This window comes from Eretmochelys imbricata, chromosome 5 (genome assembly GCF_965152235.1).
Source record: "Eretmochelys imbricata isolate rEreImb1 chromosome 5, rEreImb1.hap1, whole genome shotgun sequence".
Lineage (NCBI taxonomy): Eukaryota > Metazoa > Chordata > Testudines > Cheloniidae > Eretmochelys > Eretmochelys imbricata.
This window is the reverse complement of record NC_135576.1, coordinates 4,956,714-4,982,416: the sequence shown is the minus strand read 5'-3', so window position 1 is coordinate 4,982,416 and position 25,703 is coordinate 4,956,714. Positions and strand designations below refer to the sequence as shown.

The following is a 25,703-nucleotide window of genomic DNA, read 5'->3' as shown; positions in this document are numbered from 1 at the left end:
TCCCCTATTCTGCACCAGCCTGGGGCTGCTGGTGGGGGGGTGGGGGGAAGGGCAACCGGTTGGTGGTGTGTGGGGAATGGGAATGTATCTGGATTGCTGTGTGGGTGGAGAAAGGGAGTTAGGGACACAGTGGATGGGATTTTCCTGTTCATCCGGTGTGGGAAGCAATCTGTGATGTGCTCCAGCCAGGCCTGGGATAAAGGGGGGAAATGCCTGATTCCCCTAGGGACAGTAACTCTGTGTATTGGAGTGGGGAGGGGACTCTTGGGTGGGGGCTGGGTAAAAATGAGCCTTCTACAGGCAACACACTTGTGCATTTCTAATCTGTTACTGAAATGGAGGGAGCTGGTTAATTTCAGCAAACAGCACAGAATCTTTGACAGATCCCAGCAACACGAACACAAGTCTGGTCCACATTTATCCTCAGTGCAATTTTGTTTCCTGCAGTGAAGTTACACCAGGGTTGACTTTGGCTCATTATATTTAATCTTTATTATCTGAGACCACGATCCACCCGTTAAAGGATTGGGCCATCTGCTGAGACTTGGCCAGTCCGTTCCAGACAAGCCTACAATTCCAGAGCTAGTTTTTCTTTTCTTCCTAATTTGGAATAAACGAAGGGAGCTCTGGATCAAATGTAGACTGGCTCTGCTAGTCTGGGGTTTGGGGAGGGGAGGGGAGAGGGAAAGGAAGATACAAGCAGGGAGACTCATTTTTCAAGTTGGGTACAAACCACATATTGTCTTTTGGCATGGCTGTTACTGAATGGATTCTCATCACACTAATATTCAAGCAGTGAAAAGTAAAATGCAGTCATGAGCTGGCAAGACTGTCTGTGAACTTACCACTGTTCCCTTCTGAATGGAATCAGCACTGCTCAACGGTGTGTCATATACCCTGTATTGCAAACATGAAGATTCTCTTTTACCTCAAGCAGCATGGGGCCTGTACTCTCAACCTTGTTGCCATGAAATTCCAAGTGGTTATGGAGTGTGGCACAGGGATGGCTGTGAAGTTCTCACTAGGTGGCCAGCAAGTTGTTACAATATGTATCTAGCACTGCAATTGCAGCAGGATAGGGAAGGTTTAATGAGATAAAGCCATTAGTGAATCCATCACCAAATACATCTGCTGCAGGCTGGCTTGGCAACCTTGGACCTGGGGCGGGGCGGCGTGCGGGGGGAACTGGGGTTTCCTTTCGCAGATTCCCCTGGGATGTCAGTAAGCTCATCACTGCAGGGCAGGGAATGGCTTGTGTTCCACAGCCCCACCTTCTAGTGAACTAGACAGACTCCAAAGACAGCTCATTCATCTGGAAGGGAGAAGGCTGCAAACTCTGGGGCTTGACAGGAGATTGAAGGGGCAGCTGGCGCCTCTGGCCTCCCTCAGGCAAGGGGAAGATCCTAATCCCTTTTCCTGCCCAACCATCTTGAGCAGCAAAGTTGCCAGCCATGCAGAGGCTTGCGGGAGGGCTCAGGGCGGCTGCACAGCAAAGTAGGTTTCCACCCTCCTCTTATCTCCCTTTGCCCCTTGTCCGATGCTGCCGCAGGGAAGGTGGGTGGGTGGGTGGGTGGGGATGTTTCACAGATGGCAAGGAACGAACATGCGAAGGTTGGCAAGACCCATTTTAATGGAAGCCTGACTCTCCTCTCTACCAGCACGGCGAAGTGGGGTAGGACTCCGACACAAACTCGGGATGGATGACATAGTTATCCTTTTGCGGCCCGCCGGCCTTCTGGAAGTGACTCGTGTCCCACCTGGGAAAGGAGGAAAAACCAATGGATCGTAAGCCTCACGACCGCAGGAGGGTCCTTGGTAATCCACTTCCTGCTGGTGCTTATTAGGAGATTCCAGGGAGGTTGCCAAGGGCAAGCTTTGGGAGCCATTCTCTTTGCTGATTAACTGCAGAGTGATGCTTCCACATGCTCACCGTTTTTCTGCCCCGTATCAAATGCCTGGTCCTGGGATTTGGGGAAGGAGGTGGCCCGGTCAGTGGGATCTCTGGCAGATGGGTGTGGCAGGTGAGAGACAAGTGGCTAAAAGGTGCATAGAAGCCAGTGGGAGGGACGTGACATGCTCTGGGGTTATGGGAAAACCCGAGAGAATACATCTCTGCATAGCTAACTAGCCCGTGCTGGTGTGTATCTTTTGTCTGCAGTGAGGTGAATACAAACACCAGGCAGATGAAATAAAGCAGTGGTGGGCAACCTGTGGCCCATCAGGGTAATCCGCTGGTAGGCCGTGAGTCAGTGTTTACATTGACTGTCTGCAGGTACAGCTACCTGCAGCATCCAGTGGCTGTGGTTCGCTGTTCCCGGCCAATGGGAGCTGCAGGAAGTGGTGGCCAGCACGTCCCTGCAGCTCGCAACGCTTCCTGCAGCTCCCATTGGCCAGGAACAGTGAACTGCAGCCATTGGGGGCCGCGGGTGGCCGTGCCTGTGGATGGTCAATGTAACACTGTCTCGCAGCCCAAGAGCGGATTACCCGGATGGGCTACATGTGGCCCATGGGCTGCAGGTTGCCCACCACCGAACTGAAAGTTTGTTCTACCTTAGCCAGCTTCGGAGAACCATTTTCAATCCCAATTTTAGCTCAAATGATTCTTCCCCACCCATGTGAACACTGTTGCTAATGCGTGCACTATTTTGGTGTTTTCCTTAAAGCCCCAGCTCCTGGAGTCATGTGATTACATGAGAATCTCAGCTTTCATTTTTTAAAAATAAGTCAGTTTCTAGCCCTCCTGGTTGCAGAGAGAAGTTTGAAAATGTGACCTGAGTGGATTTGACATCAGAATGCAAATAAGAACATTTATGATTTTTTTAAAAAAATTCACAATTTTGGGGGCCTGACCCCTGATTTTGGGCTACTTGGGGTTGAATAGAGCCAGGGGTGAAAGTAATTTAAAGGATTTACCGGTACGCTGGAGTCCTGAGTGGGGACGTGGCCTCAACAGGAAGAGGTGTGGCCTCAACCAGAAGAGGTGATTTAAAGGCCCTCGGGCTCTGGCTGGGAGCCGTGGGGCCTTTAAATCACCCCGCTGCAGAGGCGGCTGGGAGCCCCGGGGCTCAGGGGTGAATTAAAGGGCCCGGGGCTCCGTCCGCCGCAGAGCTCTGGGCATTTTAAATCCCTGCTGGGGCCCCGGGGCTCCGGCAGCTGGGCTCAGGCGGAGATTTAAAGGGCCTGGTGCTCCGGCCACTGTGGGGAGCCCCCGCCTGAGCCCTGCTGCCAGAGATCCAGAGGTGCTTTAAAGGGGCCGGGGCTCCCCGCAGTGGCAGGGGAGCCCCGGGCCCTTTAAAGTGCCACCCGAGCCCCGTTGCCAAGTGAGGTGCCTATGAAAAGGTTATGATTTGCTGGTTATGATTATGCTGTCTGTATGCACGTATCATTTTTGTATGTGAAGTTATAAGTGTTGGCTCTATGCTTGGATTTCAAATGTTTGCTCCTGGGGTAACGCCCACAAGGTAGCTAGCCAGCACATCTTGGAGGGACTATTCAAATTAAGTGGCTCATCAAGAAACACTTGGTTGACAATGGATCAAGGGAGACGCCCATCTATACTGAGTGGACTGTCCTGTAAACGTACTTTCTGGAGTGTAGGTAATGGCTTCCTGCAATGACTGAGGGAAACTGGGCATGAACATGTGACTTGCCCATGTGACTCCAAACTCCATCTTGTTGCTTTAATTTTCCACAGTAAGAACAATGGGATGCCCTCCACATGGCAAATGTTATAAAAGGTCCTGGAAACACCTCCATTTGGTCTTCAGTCCTGCTTCTTACCTCTGGAGGAACCTTGCTACAAACTGATGTTCTGAACAAAGGACTGAATGACCCATCCAAGCAGTGGATGTACTCCAGGAGACTTGACTTAAGCCCGCAGTTTATTTCATCACTGCTGCAAGCCTGCACCAAGAACTTTGCCATTACTGTATGTCATTGATTCCTTCAACCAATTTTAACTCTCATCTTTCTTTGTATAAATAAACCTTTAGATTTTAGCTACTAAGGGATTGGCACCAGCGTGATTTTGGGGTAAGATCTAAATTATGTATTGACCTGAGTGTGTGGCTGGTCCTTTGGGATCAGAAGAACCTGTTATCTGATGAGAGTGGTTGTAAAGAACCACTCATCTCTGAATCCTGTGGTTTTGGTGGTGATATGAGAACTGGAACACCTGAGGAAACTGTCTTTATGTTTTCCTGTTAGCCAGTGTGGGGAAACAGGAGTTTACTTTTGTGGTTGGTTCGGTCTATCTTATAAAAGAATAACCACCAGTTCTGGGTTGTGTTTGCCCTATTTCTTAGCAGTTCGTCCTGAATTTGGCATCCTCAGCTGTGACCCACGGTTACACTGTGGAAACAGAGACACCGGATAACTAGGGCTCTGGGCAGATGAGGATAACAAAAGCTACTGTCGCAAAGGCTAGACATGGAAACCTGTTAAAAATGGCACAAAAACTAATCCCAAGCGATGCCGCCCTATCTCAGTAGTCTTGTAAGTCTGCAGGAGTTTCGAATACTTACGTGGGGCTTTATGATTTCAAAGCACAATAGAGACATTAACTATAAATAAAGCCTCACATCCCTGCCCAGGTCGAGAAAGCTACCAGGCAGTGGCTACCCCTGTTTTGCAGGTGGGGAACTGGGGAGGTGAAGCATTGCAGCAAAAGGGAAACAATCCATCTACGCACCTGTTTTTAGGTCTCCTTTAAACACTCCTAGTCACATTTATAGTTCTGGGGAATCACTCTTCTGGTCCTGGGCCCAAGTCACCATCCCAGGCTCCTGGCCTCTTGCAGGTTTTGTTTTACATCAAGGTGGCCTCTTGCGACCCTTTTGGTAACAGCTTCTCTTGCCCTCAGGCCAGGACCCCAGGGTGAGCAGAGCAAACACTCCTCCTTTGTTTGGTCCCTTACGGTCCTTCATTATTTTGTACCATGAATAAAAGCATGGTGCTGTCCCTTAAAAATAAGGTCCCCCCCTGCAATTTCTGCCACTTGCTCTGTGACCTTTGGCAAGTCACTTGAGCTCTCTGTATTCCAGGGGTTACCATAATATATGCAGCCATTTGTCATGATTCACTTGAAACCCAAATGAGGAAAGATCTAGCCACTGGAAAAGTCCAGGACTGTTGCGAGGTTCCTGTTCTCCCCAGTGTAAACCATGATTTTTTAGAGCCACTGTGCCCTTCCCCCACCACTGAACCCGGCTTTAACTTTCTTACTTAAGGTTCATATACGGGAAAGATTGCGGCGGGTTGTGCAAAGGTGCATAGCCCATCGTCTCTTGGCTGCAGTTGCAGTATGGGATATTCCTGAAACAAACGCAAGGGGTATGGTTAGCGATAGCAACAGGCTGCCGGGCTCACTCATCTCTGTTCCCGCTCGTTCTGGTGGTCAGCGAGTTTACGTGGGAAAGATCCTTCCTGTCTCCCCACAAGTGGGGCACGGTGGTGGCCTCAACAGGGTCAGAGACGCAAGTGGTGGTGGTAGGAGTCTGGGATGGAGCAGTGATAACAGGGAGAGGACTGTCCGCAGCACAGGGACTAACGTGCTAAGGGCAGGTTTTAGAGGTGCCGAGCACCAGACACCGTCTGCAGCTCCTGTGACCTGGAAGGCAAGGCGGGGCTGGGGCTTTGGGATGGTCTGCACACAGGAGCAGCAGACGTGTATCGGCCGCTCTCAAGTCGGTTTGCGAGCAGCTGCCCCCGGAGATTGCAGGGGTGGCATGAACCAGGTTCAGAAACCCGCTTAGTAAAAACTGTAATTTCTGTGTGGCTGGACCCCATGGGTGATGGGCACTTTATAAACACCGAGAGAGAGACAGCCCAAGCTCTGGAATGGGTTCCTCTGTGCAGCCTCCCTGATCCAAAGCAAACTAACACCCAGAGCTGCTACTGCAACCTCTCCGCCTGCCCTTCAGTCACTAACTCCGTGGGTCAGTCCTCTTCACGTTGCCCATTGCTCCAGAACCCTCTGCTGCCCCACAAGGACCCAGAGCTTTGAATATTTGGGTTTTTTGGCATGTATTTGCCAGGATTGCTCTCATCTCCTGTATGGAAGGTCCCACCCTTGGCTCACCCTGTAGCCACTTTCCGGTCACTGCCCCTGCCTCTGTGGCTACAGAGCTTCTGGCCAGGCTTGTGTATAGATAGTATATATCCCTCTTTAGGGTATTACCCTTACCTCTGCGGTGCCAGAGGGGATGTACCTGGCTCACAGCTCTGTCTTGGGGAGCTGCAGGGCTGCTGCTGGCTACTCAAGCAAAGAGTTCTAATGACTTCAGCTGGGCTCGCTGACAATTGCTCCCGCCACTGGGTGGAGAGGGAGGAGAGCACTGGGGCGTGTGGGGGGGGGAAGGGGCAGCGCACTAGTGGGGAGGAAAAAGGAGGACAAGAGAGCTGGGAAAGCGAGGGTGGGGGAGGCGGAGAGAGCAGGGAGGCAAAGGGGAATGAGAAATGAAAACACCCCCAGGGAAAACCCAACGGACTGAGAAAGGGGACAGGCGCCAGAGTGTTGCCAACTCTCATGGTTTTGTCATGAGTCTCAGGATAATTACTGGGTTCTTTAAAGCCCCAGCTCCTGGAGTCAGGTGGATATGTGATGACTTCAGCCTTCATTCTTAAAGAAAAAGTAAGGGCTGTGGAGAAAGCATCAAAATGTGATCCCAGTGCACCCCAAAGGCTCAAAAGCAGAAGGCAAATCAAAAGGACACCCAAGCTCTTCTTTTTACATCATCTCACGACTAAAAATCTGATTTTTGGTGAGCCTGACTCATGATGTTTGAACATTTGGGGGTGGCAATACGGGGAGACGAACGAGTGAGATGGGGATCTTACCCCGGGGCCGGATGGGAGGGGATGGGGGTGTGTGCCTGGAGGTGGCGGGAGGGAAGGTGTTGATCCTTTGCAAAGGGGCATGGAAGGGCTCTGCTTTCTCTGCACTGATCCCCACCTCAGCCTCCCCTCCTACACGCCCTGGCCTCTCCTGCTCAACTCTCAATGACGTTCAGTGGTCTAGGCCCAGGGCGACAGTGAAGGCGGGGGCCGAGAACACCCATGTTTCCTTGAGCGCTGCCTTTCCTTTCCCCTTGCCCCACAATGCCCATCTGCTGGGAACAAGGGCCTGATCCTGCATGCCAAACTCTCCTTCCACCCAGGGGAGCTTTGGGTGTGACGGGCAGGATCGGGGCCTGAGTTCTGACCCCCCCGTGAGCCCTGCAGGAGCAATGAGGAAGGACGGGGCTGGATTATGCGTCCCGTAGAGCAGCTGAGCGAGCTGTGCCCTGCGGGGGAAGTGTTATGTGCACTGCGTAACCCTCCGAACCTTACAATCTTCTCCACTAGCTGGTTGAGCTGCCTCTCGTTGCAGGGGGCTCCGTCCACGTAGTAATCCATCCCCCGCACGCAGAAGTGGCGCCCGGTGCAGGGGCTGTAGTAGCCTTGGAAGGGCTTTCTCCCGGGGAGGGTAGACCCGTGCTGGACGGAGGGGAGCTGGCTGCGGGATAAGCTGTTCAGCATGTTGACCACCACTTCCCTTTCTGAAACAAGAGGAGCCAAAGGGTTTGGGGAGAGGGGAAACCCCACGGCGTTGAAATCTGGACATTCGCTGCCCTAGACGGAGACCCTGGCCCTCAAGCGTTCTGGGTACAGAGCCCGTGGCAACTAGGGCAAAACCATAGCAACCCAGGTCCAAATGGGGGGTGGGGGAAGGGAGGGTGTGTGGGCTAGTGGCTAGAGCAAGTATCCCATGCTTGTGTGTGTGTGTGTGTGTGTGTCTCCCCTCTCGTGGCACATGCAGGACAACAATCTACTACTGCTGCCAGCTACTGAATTGCTTCTTTAGCTCTAGCTGCAGAGGTTTGTGCTTTGGTGCAGAAGGGCCCCGCTGGTGACCTGGGCAGGTGGGTCAATGCACAAGGGCTTGGGAGCCCTCCACAACATTTCCCAAGGGGAGTGTCCCTTTAAGAAAGCCCCCAACATCCTCCAGGATGAAGAGACTCAGCAGTACCGTAAGTTACCAGTGGCAGGGATCAACCAAGTCCACCGTGCCCCACTCCCAGCAGCCCCAGGGAGGAGACACCTTCACAACCTCAGGAAGCCTGGTAACCTCAGGGGTTTCTGACCGTGAGCTGCCTTGTGGGGTTGGTGAGTAGGGGAAGGGAGGTAGCTGAGTTGGGGGCAGTTAATCGGCAAGTCCTGGCATCATCTTCACAGCCCCAGATGACATCAACAGCAGAGCTTGTGCTCCAGAATGGTTCAAGGGGCTTCCTGGCCTTTTGCAGCTGAAGGGACCCAGAAATGCTGCCTACAAAAACCTCCCAAGGAACTATCTCACTGCTGCTCATTGCGGGACGCCTTGTGTTTCCAGCCCGCGAGGTGTTGTGTGGATTAAAGACTCCCCCACTGGCTCTTCTGGAATCTTTGCTCTCTCGAGGTAAGGTTATAGGAGGACCCAGTACAATTACCGTAATTATTGAGCCGGTCGGGTTTCGGCGGGTATTGCATGGGCATCCCACGGAGAATGGTCTCCATCCCTGCTTCCTGCAAGGAAAGATTTCAGAGCCTCCATGTATGCTCAGCAAACTTGCACAGCCCCCTGTTTGTCCCTGGATCAGGAAAGCGCAAGCCTCCCTCCCCCTGCCCTGCCCTTGCCCGTGGGCGGTGAGGGCAGGCGCCATCCTTTCCTTGGCCTCTCTGCTGAGACCGCCAGTGTCGATGCTGCTTAGTGAGCCGGTGGCTTTTCTGACGTGGCGGACGCTTGCCCACTGGGAACTGGGCCAACACCGGAGTCATTCCATAGGCTCCAGCGAACCTAGAGTTACCTTGGCCGTATCCTTCTGCTTCTATTGCACAGAACTACACAGCACACGTGCCATGAAAATGCCACAGCCACGGATCCATAGGCAGCGCGGGACTCCTCCATTTGGGGAGGCTGCGTGTGCCCGGACTGTGGCCCTGCCCCGAGGCCCACACCTGATCAGTCTCCTCCCCCCGAAGCCCCGTCCATCCCCACTCGGGCACCTCCCAAAGGCCCCCCCCCACTGCTTGTACCTGTTCGCCCCCTCCCCCAAACCCCCGTGCCTGCCCACCAGTCGGCCACCTGAGTCGGCTGGTTGCCCACCGCTTGTGTGTACCTCTTCACCCTCTCCCACGAGGCCCCCATGGGGGCAGCATGGGGATGGGAAGAGGCAGAGCTTCCGGGGAAAGTGACGAGCGGGAATGGGGCCTCGGGGCGGAGCGCAGGCTGGGCCCCGGCCGCGGCACCCGCCTTTCCAGTGGTGGCATGCTCCAAAGGCAGTGGGCGGGCTGGTTGGCAAGGCTTAGCCTCCCCTGGCCTCTTATACCCACCGCGTTTGCACAGATCCTAGCTACAGCTATTTGCTGTGTCTGAAACCCTGTCTCTGAAAACACAGCTCTCCCTACGGAGTGGGGAAAGTCTTCTTGTAGCTGGAGCAGCTCCTCACGTCCTTCGGGAGGATGGTCTAGAGCCAGACGAAGACAGGATTTCGCTTAGCGTGCAGGGGGACTGACTCCATTTTGCAGTGTTGAGCGGTTGGAGATGCCCTGCAGGAAGGCGCTAGGCAAGGGCAAAGAAGTATTACACTGGATTTTGACCTGGGTTATTAAGGGTGAAATTTGCAAAGCAAAGAGTGGAGCAGGAGCTAGCTGTACAATTCTTATTTGAGAATAGGAGGAGACATGGACTGACATCCCACAGGCCGCTTTGAAAGCATAGCCCCTTCCCTGACCGTCTGCCACAACCTGCCTAGGGACGAGAAGCAGGCGCGTTCTGGAGGTCCAGGATTTACCTTTGGAAGCCTGGGGAGGTAGGTGGTATATTTATTCCACCCCGCGCTGTTGTAGGGGCCTGTCCTCCACGTTGCATACTTGTCTCCACTGACAAAAGCTGGATTGTACTTTTCTGAAATGTAAATGGACAAACAGACAAACATTTCCTACCAGGGAGGAAGAACAACGGGATTCGCAGAGTCCTAGATGGCAAGGCCAAAAAAGACACTTAGACCATCTAGTCTGACCTCCTCTATTACATGGGCCGGAGAATTTCACCCAGTTCCCCCTGTATTGAGCCCAACAACTTAAAGCATCTCTTCCAGAAAGGCACCTGTCTTTAGGGTGACCAGACAGCAAGTGTGAAAAATCGGGACGGAGGTGGGGGGTAATAGGAGCCCATATAAAAAAAAGCCCCAAATATCTGGACTGTCCCTATAAAATCGGGACATCTGGTCACCCTACCCGTCTTGATCGGAAGACATCAAGGAATGGAGAACTCGCCCCTACCCTTGATAGTTTGTGCCAATGGTTAATCACCATCACTGTCAAAAAGTGTCATTTCTAATTGGAATTTGTCTGGCTTTAACTTCCAGCTGCTGAGGCTTGTTCTGCCTGACTCTGCTAGATTAAAGAGCCCTTGAGTGCTGGATATTTTCTCTCAATGAAGGTGCTTAGACACGGTAAATCAAGTCACCTCTTCATCTTCTTTTCGATAAGCTAAGCAGACTGAGCTTTCTCAGTGTCTCACAGTCAGGCTTCCTCCCCTTCCACCCCCAAATCATTTTTGTGACTTTTTGCAGCACCTTGTCTGAGTTTTCAAAACCCTTTGCACCATGTGGGCACCAGAGCTGGACCTATGCTCCAATACTGGCCTCACCAATGCTGTAAACCCACGGCAAATCACCGCCTTTCCCCTACTCACTCTTCGCACGTTTATGCAGCCCAGGATCACATTCGTCCTTTTGGCCCCTGCAAACTGATTACCGTGTAGCTAGCCAAAAGCTTCTGGGTGCGGGCTGGGTTCCTTAACAAAACCCAAGGCAAACAGCCCCGCCATCCAGACTAACTCGGCTCCAGCCTGTCCAGTGTGCGCCGGGGAACCTCAGAATGCTGGAGGGACCGGTGCTGGTGGCTTCGTAGGTGCCACCGTCCCCACATGAATTAGACATTAATCCGTTCCAAGGGATTCAGGGATGCTGGAGGTGCTCTCTTTTGGATGCAACATAGAGCTGAGACCCTGACCCTTCATGGTCTTTAACGAGCCTCTGGCACTGTTTGCAAGAGAAAGGATGCTAACCCCAGTGTCCTGGCTAAATTAGAGCTCAGGGAGTGAATCCTGCCCACCTGAAGTCTTTCTTCAGTATCAAGTAGATTCTTCCTCATTTCCCATCCTCCACTGTGGTCTAGTATCCCCGTACATTGTTACACAGTAGCCGTGTTCCTCACCAGAGGTGGCTGCTGTGCAGTGGTGGGTTAAGTGAGCTCTGGGCAGAATTTGTGCATCAGGTGGTTACACTGGGGGCCAGAAGGCACTACAAAAATAGACAGTGGGGCACCAGCTAATGCTGCACTTATTTCTTATTCTAAATAACTGTAGTCTCTCTGGTACCGCTGTGTGAGAACTGAGCCAAATGTGGACTTCTGAATAGCACGTGTTCTGCAGCCCCGCGGCAAGGTGGGCCTTCCACTCAACAGCAGGCTTCAAGAACAGCAGCGGACAGTGCCGCTGTCCGAGGGCTGCTGCGGTGAGCAGGGCCGGAGAAACTAGAGCAAGATTTGCAACAATAGAGGCCTAGCGTCAGCCTCCGAGGGCCTTATTTAGGCATGTAAATCAGGGGCGGGAAGCTGATGTCAGTGGGAGCCCAGCACTTCGGAAAAGCCGGAGCTTAAATAAGGATTTAGGAGCCTAGCATTGGGCTCCTGTGGTGGAAACTCTTGGCCTAGGTGCAACAGGAACATCCAACAGCCTTGTGCTTTAGAACAGCCCTTTTGGTGTGTCAGCAGCCAGGGTGAGGAACCAAGGGAGTCTGCCAGGGAGCCATGAACCGCACCTCTCCAGGGTGTTGCTGGCCTGGCCGTGAGGGCCAGAGGGAGAGAGGAACCACGCTAGGTTTTTTAAAATCAGCTTCCCTTCCTCCCCACTAGCCCTTTGCTTCTCTTCCCATTTCTAGGACGAAGATGGACCTCCCAAGCCGGGGGGCGCAGCACTGACCCAGCACCCGCAGAAGCCAGGTTAGTACCGGCCATGGTGGAGCCCCCGCCTGCCACACTGCGGGGGCCAGGGAGCAGCGCCCCGGCTGCCCAGCAAATAGGTCAAACCTGGACATGGCAGGAAGTGAAAATGGCCATAGCCCATCTCCGCCCGGCGCAGGATTGCTCTCCGCCCACTGGGCTCCGGGGCTGTGCCCAGTTCAGCTGGCAATGAGGGTCCCACCCTTCCCCTGGGAGACGATTCCACACCTTGGTACGTCTCCACCTCTGGAGGCTTTTCCTGCTGTTCAACCTCAATCCTCCTTCAGGTAATTTCATCCCATCGTTCCCAGTTAGACCCACTGCCCCAGCGAGCCCTTCCCCGCTGCTTGATGGTTATACCCTTCAAGTACATGCAGGTGGCTGTCCCTTCTCTGTACCCCGCGGGTGGCAGGAGCAGGCGTACAGGTGCCCACAGACAGTCCCATCTGCCCTTCCCTCCTGGGGGCAGAGCGAAGGGCCAGCTGGGAGGAGAGCAGAGGCAAGTGGACCAGCCCGGGGCTCTTCAGAGAGAACAGGGGAGCTTAGCTAGCCAGCTTGACTCCATGCCAGCTGGGGTGCTGGCTAGCCCCAGGTGAGCTCCCCTGTCCCTTCCCACCCTGTGCCGTAGTAATATGGAGGCAGAAGGTGGGAGTGGGGGGAGGAGGGGAGTTTGCAATCAGGTAGATGGGGAAGGGGAGCACAATGCAATGGGTATGCACCATGGGGAGGGGCAGGCCTCAGAGGAATGGGTGCAACCTCAGTGTGGTTTTGAGGTTCCTGGAATCTAGGGCTGAGACTTTCCAAACCACCCCCGGAGGTCTGGACGCTGGAATCCCATTTATTCTCATGGGAACTGGGTGTCCAAATCCTTTGGCCAGCTTGGACTATCCTGGCCTCTGCACCTGGAATCTGGGCACTGAGGCCAGCTGGCCCAGGATCCAGGGGAGGCGGGGTGCATCCTTGACTGACTTGTGAATGGTCTGTGGCTGGGCCAGACCAGCCATGCCTGCTCCCTCAACGAGGTACCTGGATCTCAGCATCAGAGAACCACACAGGGAGCCCAGCCGTGAGAGAGCTGCTTCCCCACCGTCAGAGCTGAGCCAAGAGCCTGGGTCTCTGCACTGGGGAGGAAGGGTCTGTATGAGGGGAAACTGGACTGGGAAGGGTTTCTTGCAGGAGCAAAGGTAGGGATACAAAGGGTGGAGGACTGTGCTTGCTCCTGGCTGCCTTTGCTTGTACCACAGCCTCCTGGCCTGCACCAATGGGGGGAGGGATTGCTCAGTGGTTTGAGCATTGGCCTGCTAAACCCAGGGTTGTGAGTTCAATCCTTGAGGGGGCCATTTAGGGATCTGGGGCAAAAATTGGGGATTGGTCCTGCTTTGAGCAAGGCGGTTGGACTAGATGACCTGCTGAGGTCCCTTCCAACCCTGATAGTCTATGATTCTATGAACCCAGGCAATCTGCCCCTGTTCGACACCCTGAGGCCCACTCTTCTTTAGGAACCCCTGGGCTCTGAGTGCAGTTCTCGTCACCGGGTGAGAGCATGCTATGGACGAGCTGGAAGAAGCGGGACAGGGAGCTGGGCTGTGAGGCAGGTGGTTTAAACAATCCCGCAATACCTTCGGGTCTGGTTAACCAATATTTTTCTGGCCTATAGGCTGTTGGTTCTATCATGTTCTTATAGGAATATTCCTGCACCGCATGCTTAATCATCTTCTCCAGATGAGCTTGGTTCACCTGATTTTCCACTCTGGGCACCGTTAACCCCTAAAGGCAACAGAGAGTTGGGAACGAAATCAGTTAAATGTTGCAATGATACCAGCTTGCCCTTTGCAAATTCCTCTGTGTTTGGGATAAAGCCAACTAAATGCAAGGCTGCAGCGAAGGGGGAAAGTCCATGGGCATCAAGGCGTGTCATGGCTGTTAATATGCTCATCACCATGGCCACCCAGAATGTCACAACAAGATCAGGGCTAGAGCTGAAAACCTCATTCTCAGAAAGCCCCTGCACTTGAGTAAAAAGCAACTCACCTTCCGTAGTTAGTCATATAGGGCCTATGACACACAGCTGAGCAGTTTTGGTTACAGCCAGTAGAAGGTAGCTGTGTCGTATACCTGTTAGCTAGTTCAGTATGCAAATCTGAATGCTCTTCTTCTTCAAAGTATATAATGGCAACACCTGACGCTAACATGGTGCTTTTATCCATAGGTATCAAAGTGTTTTGTAGAGGTAGGTTCCCTACTTTTATTTTTGCAGGTGATGGAATTGGAGCCAAAAGCCAAAGGAGGAATCAGTGTACTGCCAGGATTAACGTTTAGAAACTCCTAGCTTCCAGGCTTACCACTAGACCAATAGTCACATGGGCAGAAAACAGCCCCACTACCATTCCCTCATGGATTCCCAGTGGCACTGTCCATGCACACAGGAATGCGTGTTCATTTGTCATATGCACATGAACGTGTACAAGAACCAGTGCCTGCAGAGAGGAAGTTTAAAAGCTCACTAGAACTCAGCCACTGCCCTGGCTTGTTCTGGATATTTTTGGGCTACTCTGGGATGCCGTGGGTTAATGCTTATCGGTGTGTGTGCATTGGAATCGTAGGTACTGCTTTGGCATCCCACAACACATGATGCTGCATCAAAATATTGTCCCGTAACAATGGAGCCTGGTGCCATTTCACCATCTCTGGAAGTGATGTAAGAACATGTGAATGTCTCCTCTGTAGGGAAGGTAGTGTGGCCTACTGGATAGGCACCAAACTAGGCTTTAGAAGAGCTGGTTCAAACCCCAGCTGTACATAAGTTCATGTCTATTTCCCTTCCCACCTTTGGGCTGTCCTGTTTATTGGGCTGTTTGAGGCAGGGATTGTCTCTTTGTCCAGTACTCAGCACAAGGGGGCCTCTACATGCCAGGAAAATATAAATAGGAATAAAAGCATTGACCTCGTAAGCAGGGTGATCTCAGAAATACCAAGTGGCACAGCAACCACAAGGATGTCACCCACTGCACACGCAAAGTGACCACCCATGACCTCCCTCTTAAGTGCCCAGAAATGCCCCTTTAACTAAAGCCCCTGCAGTGAGCGCAGGAAGAGCCCTTGTAGCTTTCCCCGGCGACACGCTCAGCTCTCTCCTAACCCACTTCGCTGAAGCTTTTCAACCATAATCCACTAAAAACATGCACAGACACGCACCACACTGCACAGCAGGCTGCCCAGGGAACGGCGGTTTGAACCGGATTGGCTGGGTCTTATTTGCATTGTATGCTCTCTGGAGCCGGTACAGTGGGCCCCATCCTGCCACCGCCGGGAGACTCAACATTAGCTTCAACAGAATGTCAGAAATCTCTAAACTCGTGACTGGTGTGGAGAAAGTGAATAGGGAAGTGTGATTTACCCCTTCTCATACCACAAGAACCAGGGTCACCAACTGAAATTAACAGGCAGCAGGTTTAAAACAAACAAAAGGAAGTATTTTTTCACACAACGCACAGTCAACCTGTGGAACTCCTTGCCAGAGGATGTTGTGCAGGCCAAAACTATAACAGGGTTCAAAAAAGAACTAGATAAGTTCCTGGAGGACAGGTCCATCAATCGCTATTAGCCAAGATGGTCAGGGACGCAAACCCATGTCCCTAAACCTCTGATTGACAGAAGCTGGGAGTGGATGACAGGGGATGGATCACTTGATAGTTGCTTATTCTGTTCATTCCCTCTGAAGCACCTGACACTGGCCACTGTCGGAAGACGGGATACTGGGCTAGACGGACCATTGGTCTGACCTATTATGGCCCTTATGTAACACAATCAGGCCCTCTAGCCTTTCAGTGCTTGTAAAGAGCTGAGTACCCCCGATCAGTAAATAAGGATGTACTTAGACACATCAACTTTACAAAAACAATTGCAGAGATTTTACAATCTCCTTTGAACTGTGGCACTGGGCACCTCAGCAGACCCTTCCTTTGGGGAGCAAATTATTAACCCTCAAGGCAGGTCATTATTATTAGCCCCACTTTACAGATGGAAAACTGAGGCACAGTGAGGGTAAATGACTTACCCAAAGTCAAACAGCAAGTCAGCAACCAAGCTGTTTAGAGAAACCAATTGTTCTGAGTGCATAGTCCCCTGCTCTGCTCACTGGAGAGCTCCCATGAATAGAACCCAGGCGTCCTGACTCAAAGTCTCCTGCTCTACTCCCTAGACCATACTGCCGGACTCCGCCTGAAAATCTCCAACTTGTTCTATAGCGAATGAGGACGGGCAGCAGCACCAGGGTGCATCAGCAGGAATCCATGCACACCTGGATAACCTGCTCCATAGGTGGGAGGGCTTAAAGCTGAATGGTATAGCTAATCCTGTAACCAAGGGCTATATGCAAACCTTTCCTTCCCTCTGCCAGTCCCCTGCCATCAAACCCCTCCCCTCTCCAAATCAACAAGGGTGGGAATCCCACACAGGAGCAATGCACAATCAAAAGTAAATAACTGCAAGTCAGGCCCATGCTATACACCCAGAACAAAGCAGGGTCAGGGGAACAGCTGAGGCAAGTCAAGTCGGGACCCATTTCTGCAGGCTGCAGCCTCTCTATTGTGGCCACATACGTGAGCTCGAACACTCCCCAACCCAGAAAATACTTGCCAGCCTTTCAAGGAGACATGAGGGTGATGGACAACTTTAGGAGGGGGAGCTCCTGGGAGGTGTGACCTGCAGTTCCCTAGGTTTCTTTTTAATACCAATATGGCAGATGCTTTAATTTCACTGCAAGATCACCGCATGCCTAGCTGGCTGTGCATTCAATGGCGAAAAAGCAGAGGATCAGATATACAGCCTGGCTGGAGATGTACGAATTATCATCAAAGCGGATGACATTTAATTCAGCACACAGTTTAATGAATGAATGCTTATCGCACTTCAGGAGGTAGGGGTGGCGCTATGTAGCAGGGAAGTAATGCTCCTGTTATCGTTGTAAGATCTGGGTGCCTTCAGACACATCTGGGGCCAGAGCCACCATACAACCATGCCAAGTGGGGCTCAGAAGTCTGCTGGCTGTCAGAGAGACAGGAAACAAACGGAGTTTGCAGGTCTCTCCCTGGGTCCAGATTTGCACAATGCCCAACTAGAGGGCTGCAAATGCATCGGACAGTCTGGGGGTTTGCACTCTCAGGCTGTTCAACATTTTGAAAGCAACCTTCTTGTGAGAGGGTCACCACCAAAGTGCCCCCTCATGGCATGGGTGATCCTGCAGCAGCCCTGCCTCAGTTTCCCCTCAGTGATTAGCCCTCCCGCCCATACTCAGCTAAGCCATTAACAATAAGTCCACCGCTTCCAGCGTATACAAGCCCAAAACCAAACACAGAGTCTTCACACCAGTTTCAAATGGGGCCCGATCCCACTTTCAAAGGGGCTAGTCCATCTTCAGTAGCTCAGATGCTCTCCTGCCCATGCTCTGGGCTCAGCTTTCATCCTTCCAGGGCTCTCTTTCATCTCTCCCACCAGCCCTTCCTGGGCTCACTGCTCCCTCCTCCCATGCCTTCTGTCTTGGAGTCTTTCCCTGCTTTGGCAGGCCATTTCCAGCCCTACCTAGCTGGAGTCTCCCCCCAGTGTCACAAGGTCTCCTACCTCCCTGCAGACCACTGCAGACACCTCCATCTCCCCCTGCCTAGTCTTCTCCCTCATCTAGCCCACAGGTCTTGTCAACTCACATGCCTCATTTTCCCCACGCGGGGAAGTGAGTTGGTGTCACAGGTGGGAACTGAGAGACCCAACCCCACTGTTAAAGGACCAGTCACCCTGTGACCTCCCAGATTGGCAGGGGAACCATCTCTCCATGTTAAGGTCCTGTCTGCCCTGCTCCTTCTGCAGCAGCGAGCACTGTGGGTAAGAGGTGCCCCAGAAAGCAGACTGCATTGCTATGATACCGCAGTGCTTCCTGAAGGCTGGATGAGTCGGGCAGGGCCCATGTGGGTGAGGTGTGGAAAAGGCTTTCGGCTTGGGGACCGCAGGCTACGTCAAATCACAGGGCCCATGAGACCTGTACCACTGCCCGTTTTTTCAGTTTCAGTCTGGTCCCTTGCTCTGGGCCCTGTGGCTCTGTTTCCTTTGGGGGCTGTCATGTGTGAGCGCTGGTCGGAGGAGGAGGTGGGCCAGTGGTCTCGGAGAAGATGAATCCAGGCAGCTCTCAGCCAGCATTTATTTATTATGCTTTGTACTATCAGACAAAGCACTCCCACCCCAGGCTCTTTAAAATAAAGAGCAGCCATTAAATAGACAGACACCCTTCATTGACACCAGTGCACAATAACCTCAAGTCCCATCAAAGACCTCCCCCATGTAAATCCACCAAGAGCCCCCATGCACCACCCTACCTGGCAAAGAGCCCTGCAAGCCAGGGACCAAAGATGGGCCTGGCCACAAAGGCATAAAAAGCACAGTGCAAGAGTGTCAGCCAGCCAGCCGTGTCTGCTGTGTAGAAGTCAGGCAAGAAAGGGAGGAATTGCTGGTCTGTTACTCGGAACAGCAGAATAGTCACGAGGTCAACAGATGTGTGTTTCCACTGCCGCTTGCTGGATGGAACGGGGCCCATGTATGTGGCTATCATTCCTTCTTGTGCCTTAAGATCCACAGAAGATACAGGCCCAGATCCTCAAAGATATGTAGGTTCTTAACTCCCTGGGAATTAGGTACCTAAATATCTTGGAGGATCAGGGCCATGAGCCCTAGCAGATTCATCGATTTAAAGGCCAGAAGGGCTCACTGTCACCATTTAGGCTGGTCTTGTGCATAGTACAGGCCAGAGAATCTCCCCAGCTGATTTCTACGTCAAGCCCATAACTTCTGGTTGAGCTGCAGCATATCTTTTAGAAAAAGACACCCAGTCTTGATTTAAAGGCTTCAAGTGGTGGTGAATCCATCCAGTAAATAGTGCTACGTTCTCCTTTAACTAGGGTGTAAGAGACCTGAGCTGTAGCCAAAGGTCCTGGGGTTTGTCCCTCTGTGGGGTGAGCTGCCCACAGGTGTGTCTGTTGTACAATGGTGACCCCAACAGACAGGAAGGTGAAAGAGGATCAGATCCCTCCCAGTGCCCAGGAGGAGAGAAAAAAGAGATCTGTCAATCTGAAGGGAGAGGGTGTGAATTGGCCTAAGGACAGGGGCTTGGTGAATGGAAGAAGAATATGATACTTAGCTTATATAAAGCATTTTTCAACGGTAGATCTCAGAGTGGTTTACAAAGGACTGGAGTCTCATCCCCTTTTGCAGATGATGAGGATAGATTTTAGCTCAATTTTGACCCAGTTTAAGGGAAGTGAGTCAACCCACCTCCCAGGGAGCCTCTGGGTTGTGGAAAGGCAGGCAGGATTTAATCACGGGTGCCACTGACTCCCCCCAACACCCAAACATTATCAGCGTGGCGGGGGAATCTTTGCAAAGCACCGGACACACTTCACCAGCGGACCCCCCCTTCCGCCAGGGCTGAGAGCAGCAGCCTTTAAACAATACAAAACAGCCGTGCACAGCGGTTCAACACAAGCGGAATCCCACCTGCAGCTGCAGTGGGAATGAGAGGGAAGAAGGGGTGTAGCGGTGATGTCAGGGATGATACCCTCCGCCTTGTACCATGGGATCTTCAATCACTACAGATTGATGATGATGATGATGACGACGATGATGATATTTTGCTTTGCAGGAGCGTCTAGAGGCCCCAGTGCTCTAGGTGTTGTACACGCCCATGGTAAGAAAAGTCCCTGACCCACAGTTTGCAGTCTAAAAGCCCCACAGCCGCCTGTGGTAAAGGGATTCTGATGCAAGCCTCGTTGGAAAGACAGGAGAGTACCCCAGCCACCATCCTTCTGCACTTGCTCAACTTTCCCGCTAAGGGAAAACCCACAAAATAACCCCCTGGCTTGCAGCACTCTTCAAAATGTTTGGAAGTCTCCTGTCCCACTCCCAACTTAGCCCAAATCTGCTAAGTTTATGTCAGTGGTCCCCAAATTTTTGAGCTTTGCGCCCCCCACTTTACCCCTGTCCATGCCCCCTAGGACATGGACAGGGGTAAGGGGGCTGGGGCCACAGCTGGGGGTGGGGCTGGGGCCAAGAGTGGGGCCAGGGCTGGGGGCAGAAGCTGAGGCCATGGCTGGGGGCAGGGCTGGGACCAGGAGCGGGACCTGGTGCGGGGCCGGGGCTGGAGCAGAGCTGGGAGTGGAGTGGGGCTGGGTGTTGCTACCTCTCCGCCCCCCATGGGGGCTGGCCTGGGACCTGCCGTGCCCCCCCCCAACATTCCTCTCTGTCCCCCTAGGGGGGCGCGCCCCTCAATTTGGGGGCCTTTGGCTTATGTCATCTGACGCAGTCCGAGCCCTGGGTGCTATACTCACAGACCATCGGGAACCCATCCTTCAGCTAACAGAGCTGTAGATTAGCAGTCTTAGAAGTGGGAGATTTACCTGTGTAATAAACTTGTTTTCATCCCACAACGTAAAAGAACGTTCCCTGTACGACTGTTTCACAGTAGACGGCGACCGGTAAGATTCTGTATAGGTGCTGATGGGCGTCTTTGTTTTATGAGCAAAGAGGAACATCTCTCAAATGGGCTCTTGGAAGGGATTCCACCTTCAGTCTAAACTATGTCTCAACTGATCCTCAGTAGCCAGCAAGGGCTTTATGCCGGAAGTTAATTTCTGGAGTCTGCCACAAGCCACACTGAGGGGTGAGACTATGAAAAAGGCTCTTTGTACTATGGTAGCAAATTAAAAGTCTGTCTCCCAAATCTGACCTCCTCCCCCAGTCACCAGCCCTGCTTGCATCACCAGTGATGTCACAGTCGGTTGGATCAACCGCATTGTAGCTAAAATGTAAAAGTGAGATCCCTGCGGATCCAGCCCCTCAGGCAGGTAGATTGTATCAAAACAGGGTCCTTTGGCAGGTGGGAAACAATTGCCCATCATATCAAAGGCAACCCCCTGGCACAGAGGTGCCGACTTTCTGATCTGAAGGGGGGTGGTCGACCCCCACTCCGCCCTAGGCCCTGCCCCTACTCCACCCCTTCTTCCACGGCCCCACCCCGCCTGCCTCTTCCTGCCCCCCCACTCTGCCCCGCCCTGCCTCTTCCCGCCCCATTCCACCCCCTCCCTCGAGCATGCTCCTCTCCTTCCCCCCAGAGCCTCCTGCATGCTGCTGAACAGCTGATCACTGGCGGGCGGGAGATTTTGAGGGGGATGGGTGGGAGATGATTGGCGGGTCTGCAGCCCCAGAGCACCCACAGAGTCGGCGCCTATGGCCTGGCATTTTTCATCTGCCACTGTCAGTGATTTCCTAGCCACCTCCAAATCTAAGTCAAAATTGCTCCCTCTGAGTCTCTCTCTCTCCATCGACCTGGGGCTATCACTGTGGTCTATGCGAGCCCCCTGAGATAACATCTTTCACCTTTGCCCCATTACCTGTCAGGTGCTAGCTGGCATGGTATCCAGGTACCCAGGCCACCTCCTGGCTGGCTGGGGAGAAAGGCCCCGGGTCTAGTGTGCAGACAGATTGACTGGGATTCTGGTAATCGCATTTAGGATCAGACTCCCTGGGCACCATGCAACCCTACCAGTCGTCACCCCATCACAGTTCCTAACCTCTGAGCTGAGCAGAGCCTCGGGCCAGCCTGTGGAGGGGCCTAGCCATGAGGGCAGCTTAAGCAGAGACTGAGATGTGAGGGTCACATCAGAGGAGCTGGCGGAGTGTGGGGTGACTGGACACCAAGGCGGTGGGAGGTTTGAGGCACGCAGGAGGGAGCAGGGGCATCTCAGTGAGAGGGGCCCAGGATGTGAGCTGGGGCGTGGGGGTTAGGGTGGCATGAGGGAAACCTGGGGCATGAGGGGAGTATATTGGACTATGATGCATATAGACATGTACCGATTTAATAACAAGTGCAGTAATACAGAAATAATACAACACATCGGCTGTCGGGCATTTAAATGGAGGCAGATAGGGGACAGTCAGGTACCATGGTAATCAGCAGGGTACATGGGCTGGCTGGAGAGAGAGGCAGGATCGTTAGGAGAGATAGAGACACATCCCCATAGAACCTAGTGTGACCCCCTGCCTAGGACGTTGGCAGCAGCAATCCGACCTGAGCCTTTTAGAGCTAAAAATCCCAGCTCTAGCCCCTGGCAGGCTCCAGCAGACTGATAAACCTCTGTGTGGCCTGCCCACCCGAGATAGACAGAGCACCGTGCTGCATTAGCAGGGCTTACAGAAATGACCCCCGTTCTTCCATTGCCAGGTCCCCAGCATCCTTTGGAGCTCCCTCCTCCCCACCGCGGCGTCCATCCAAGGGGACGGCTTCTCGCATCTTTCTGACCACGACTGCCTGAGCGGGCCGCACAGCCTCTCCTCAGTCTCTCTGTTGCAGTCTTTGCTATGTTCAGTTCATGACCAGTGGCTCCCTCCCACTAATTAGAGTGATTCGATTCTTGGCAACGGGAAGTGGATTAGATAACTAATAATTAGCTGCTGCTGGCAGTGCCTCCTGGAGTACAGCATGTCTTTCCTCCTCAGCCTGCAGCAAGCTTCAGTTGCAGTGAGCTGGCTAGCATATGCATGCAATGCTGTCCCCATCTAGATAGCACCAGAGCTGCTTAGCTGTGTGTCATACACCCCATACTGCTAAGTGCCCAGGCTGAGCCTGCATTGCCCCGAAAGAGCCTCTCTGTGATTGTTTAGCCTCCCTTTTTTGGATGCTCTCGCTCTGCACCTCAGCTCTAAAACATTTTCTAATGGTCATTCACCAGTTCTGCCACAATCTGTACAGCAGAGGGTGCTGGGTACCATAGTCCAAGCCAAAGGACAGATGCATAGAGGGATGTAGTGGAAAGTTCATGCACAGAGAAAGAAGCTGGCTGGCTGCTCAGATACCATGTCTGTGGAGAACATTGTGAACCTGGAGGCAGGGGAACTTTTGTATATTATGTTCAGTGTTACCCGCTGGCAAAAATTCATCATACATTTGCATATAAAAGCTGTTCTGCAGGGTTTTCATCCCCAGATCTAATTCACATGGCATGTTTCAAAATCTCTCATGACAAAATTACTGTGATGAATTGTGCAGGCCTCTGCAGCTGGGAACCCCGCAACAGGCCAGTTCTAGCTTGGCCAATGCACAGAGCCTCGGACCCAAGGAGACTAACCAGGATCCACTGAAAGACATGGCAAGAGAGGCCAGTCTGCGATCTCTGGAGTGTCTTTACAAAAGTGCCCCCAAATTTTGGCAACTAATTTGGATAAAACTATGGTCCATAGAGACCATAGGGCCCAGCATGCAATGTTAGATCGAAATCTAAATGGCCAGGACATATTGTATTACAGTCAACTTGTGGAACGTGTTGCCAGGGGATGTTGTGATGGCCAAAAGAATAATGGGTTCAGAAAAGAATTAAATAAGTTTATGGAGTCCATCAATGGCTATTAGCCAAGATAGTCAGGGACACAAGCTCATGCTCCAGCTGTCCCTAAATCTCCAGCTGCCAGAAGCTGGGAGTAGACGACAGGGGGTGGATCACTCTGTAATTGCCCTGTTTGTTCATTCCCTCTGAAGCATCTGGCACCGGCCACTGTCAGTGACAGGATCCTGGGCTAGATGGACCATTGGTCTGACCCAGTGTGGCCGAATTTATGTTGTGACCTATACTCTCCATGGACCATCTCTGTGTATTATTTTATAGCACCTACAGCAAGGTGCTTCACAGAGCTAACAATGCAATCCCTGCCCTTTAAGAGCGATGGCTGGCCCGAAGGACACCATGACTTCAGTACAGACTGTTGTTAGTGAAAACTTTCCATTTGGGACTGGCATGTAGCTCTTCTTGCACAGAGGAACATGAACAAATAAAAATATGGCCTACTGGCTCAGACAATAGACTGGGCCTCTGGAGACACGGGTTCTGTTTCTTTCTCTGCCACTGACCTGCTGGGTGACCTTGGTCAAATCACTTCCCCTTGCCGTGCCTCAGTTTCCCCATCTTAAAATGGGGAGAACGAAACTGGCCTCTTATGAAAAGTGCTATATAAGCACTACAGTGGCTGCATTTATTATGCCCCTCCCACAGCAGTAGTGACCAGCGCTCATTTATAAACGAGGACAATAACAGACTGCCTCTCGCTCACCAGCTGCACTTTTAGGTAGTTTAAAGCGATACCGTTACCATCAGGCTGGCACAGCTGCACAGTCAAACCGCTAAGTGGAAAGGGGAGACCCACATTTTATGAAGACACCCAAACCATCATAAAAATCAGCATCTGAAGGGCTCATGGAGCTCCTCAGAAGCTGAGATGAAGAGGAACCCCATGGTGGCAGAGCTTAGGAACACTACAGAAGCTGAGATCCTGCCTCTGATAACACTGCCTACTGGGTGGGGGGCTGGGGGGAGGGGATTTACCTCCGTCACAAACTTATTCTCGTTCCACAGAGTCATTGGAGGTTCCTGGAAGGTTTTTCTCATGCTATTCGGTGCTCTGTAGGAGTCCGTGTAGGTGCTGATGGGGGTCTTGGTTTTACGGGCGAAGAGGAACATCTTGAAACACACCCGTGCGGGGGAATCCTTCTTCAAATACACTCAGTGACTCCACAGGTCAACTTCATCGGCCAAGGGGTCTTGTGCCTCAACGTCATTAGATTAGGATTCCCCACCCCCTCAAACGTCTGTGGCTGGTGGGGAAGGGAGAGGGGCTCTGCATGCTGGGGTGTTCCTTGAATGTGACAGCCTCTCCCACTCACCAGCCCTGCTTGCATCACTGGTGATGTCACAGTAAATGAGCAGGGAGACTTCATCACCTCCAGAGTCAACACCTCTGCATTTGCTCCAAGTTCCAACCTATATGTAACACGCTCTGCTGCTATTAACACGAGGAACCAGAAAATCCACATACCTTTTCCCAGTGGTTGCCACGTTCTCCAGTGGCATCCTGTTCCGGGGGACACCGTCTTGCTGTATGTCTTCTGCTCCCTTGTCCAAGCGGGAGCCATGCTATCATATTAAGGTTATTTGGTACATGCCAGCAATGTTCTTGGTCCCACACCAGGCATAAATGAAAAGGTCTCTTGCACTAAGAAGCTTGCAATGTAAGGGCCTGATTATGCAAACTTCTCTGCGTGGGTGGAGCCTGCATCCATGTGAGCAGGTTGCAGGATCGGGGCCTTAGGGTATGTTTACCCTGCAATGTAAGCCCAGAGTTAAGAGAACTCGAGTTAGCAGACCTGGGTTTGTTAACCTAGGGCTTGAATGTCTACACTCATCTGTAACCCCAGGTTAGGAATTGTTCAAACCTGGGTCCCAACCTGGAGGTTCAGCATCTGCACTGCATTATGCAGGCCTGAGTCCAACCACCCACATCCCAGACTTCCTAGTGCCTTCCTAAAATACTTCCCACCACAGCCCGGGCTTTCTGGGTGGCTCTTATCATGGCCCAGCTCTGGGTTCCAGTGTGGCCAGGGGTCGGGGCCATGGGGGAAGAGGAGGAGCAGGAGGAGGCATGACAGAGGAGGGTGGGGCTCCTGCATGTTTCCTGTTTTTGCATTTTGAAAAGGCGGTCACCCTAGGGCCCACATTGCACCCAGGCAGTGGGCAGACCTGCTATGTTATTTGAGTTAGCAACCGCAGGTCTTGATGTTAAAGAGCCCCAAAGCATGGGTGCGCCCTCTGGCC

General features: G+C 52.5%; 1 protein-coding gene across 1 annotated transcript; it reads right to left on the bottom strand.

The window, feature by feature from the left end:
* Window positions 1–1,651: 1,651 nt before the first annotated feature.
* Window positions 1,652–24,572, bottom strand: SPMIP6 (sperm microtubule inner protein 6). The gene is made up of 7 exons (XM_077817005.1): window positions 24,438–24,572; window positions 13,644–13,791; window positions 9,810–9,922; window positions 8,466–8,541; window positions 7,325–7,538; window positions 5,224–5,313; window positions 1,652–1,757 (listed from the first exon to the last, which is right to left on the bottom strand). Exons 1-7 carry the CDS (start codon window positions 24,570–24,572, stop codon window positions 1,652–1,654), a joined length of 882 nt encoding a protein of 293 aa, XP_077673131.1.
* Window positions 24,573–25,703: the final 1,131 nt, after the last annotated feature.

Excerpts from the sequence above, each read along its gene's own strand:
- SPMIP6 (XM_077817005.1), bottom strand. The coding sequence starts at position 24,572 with ATGTTCCTCTTCGCCCGTAAAACCAAGACCCCCATCAGCACCTACACG. Across the intron at positions 13,792-24,437 it reads AGAATAAGTTTGTGACGGAG|GGGTTAACGGTGCCCAGAGT; the intron begins GTAAATCCCCTC and ends TGTTGCCTTTAG. Across the intron at positions 8,542-9,809 it reads ACCTCCCCAGGCTTCCAAAG|GAAGCAGGGATGGAGACCAT; the intron begins GTAAATCCTGGA and ends CTTTCCTTGCAG.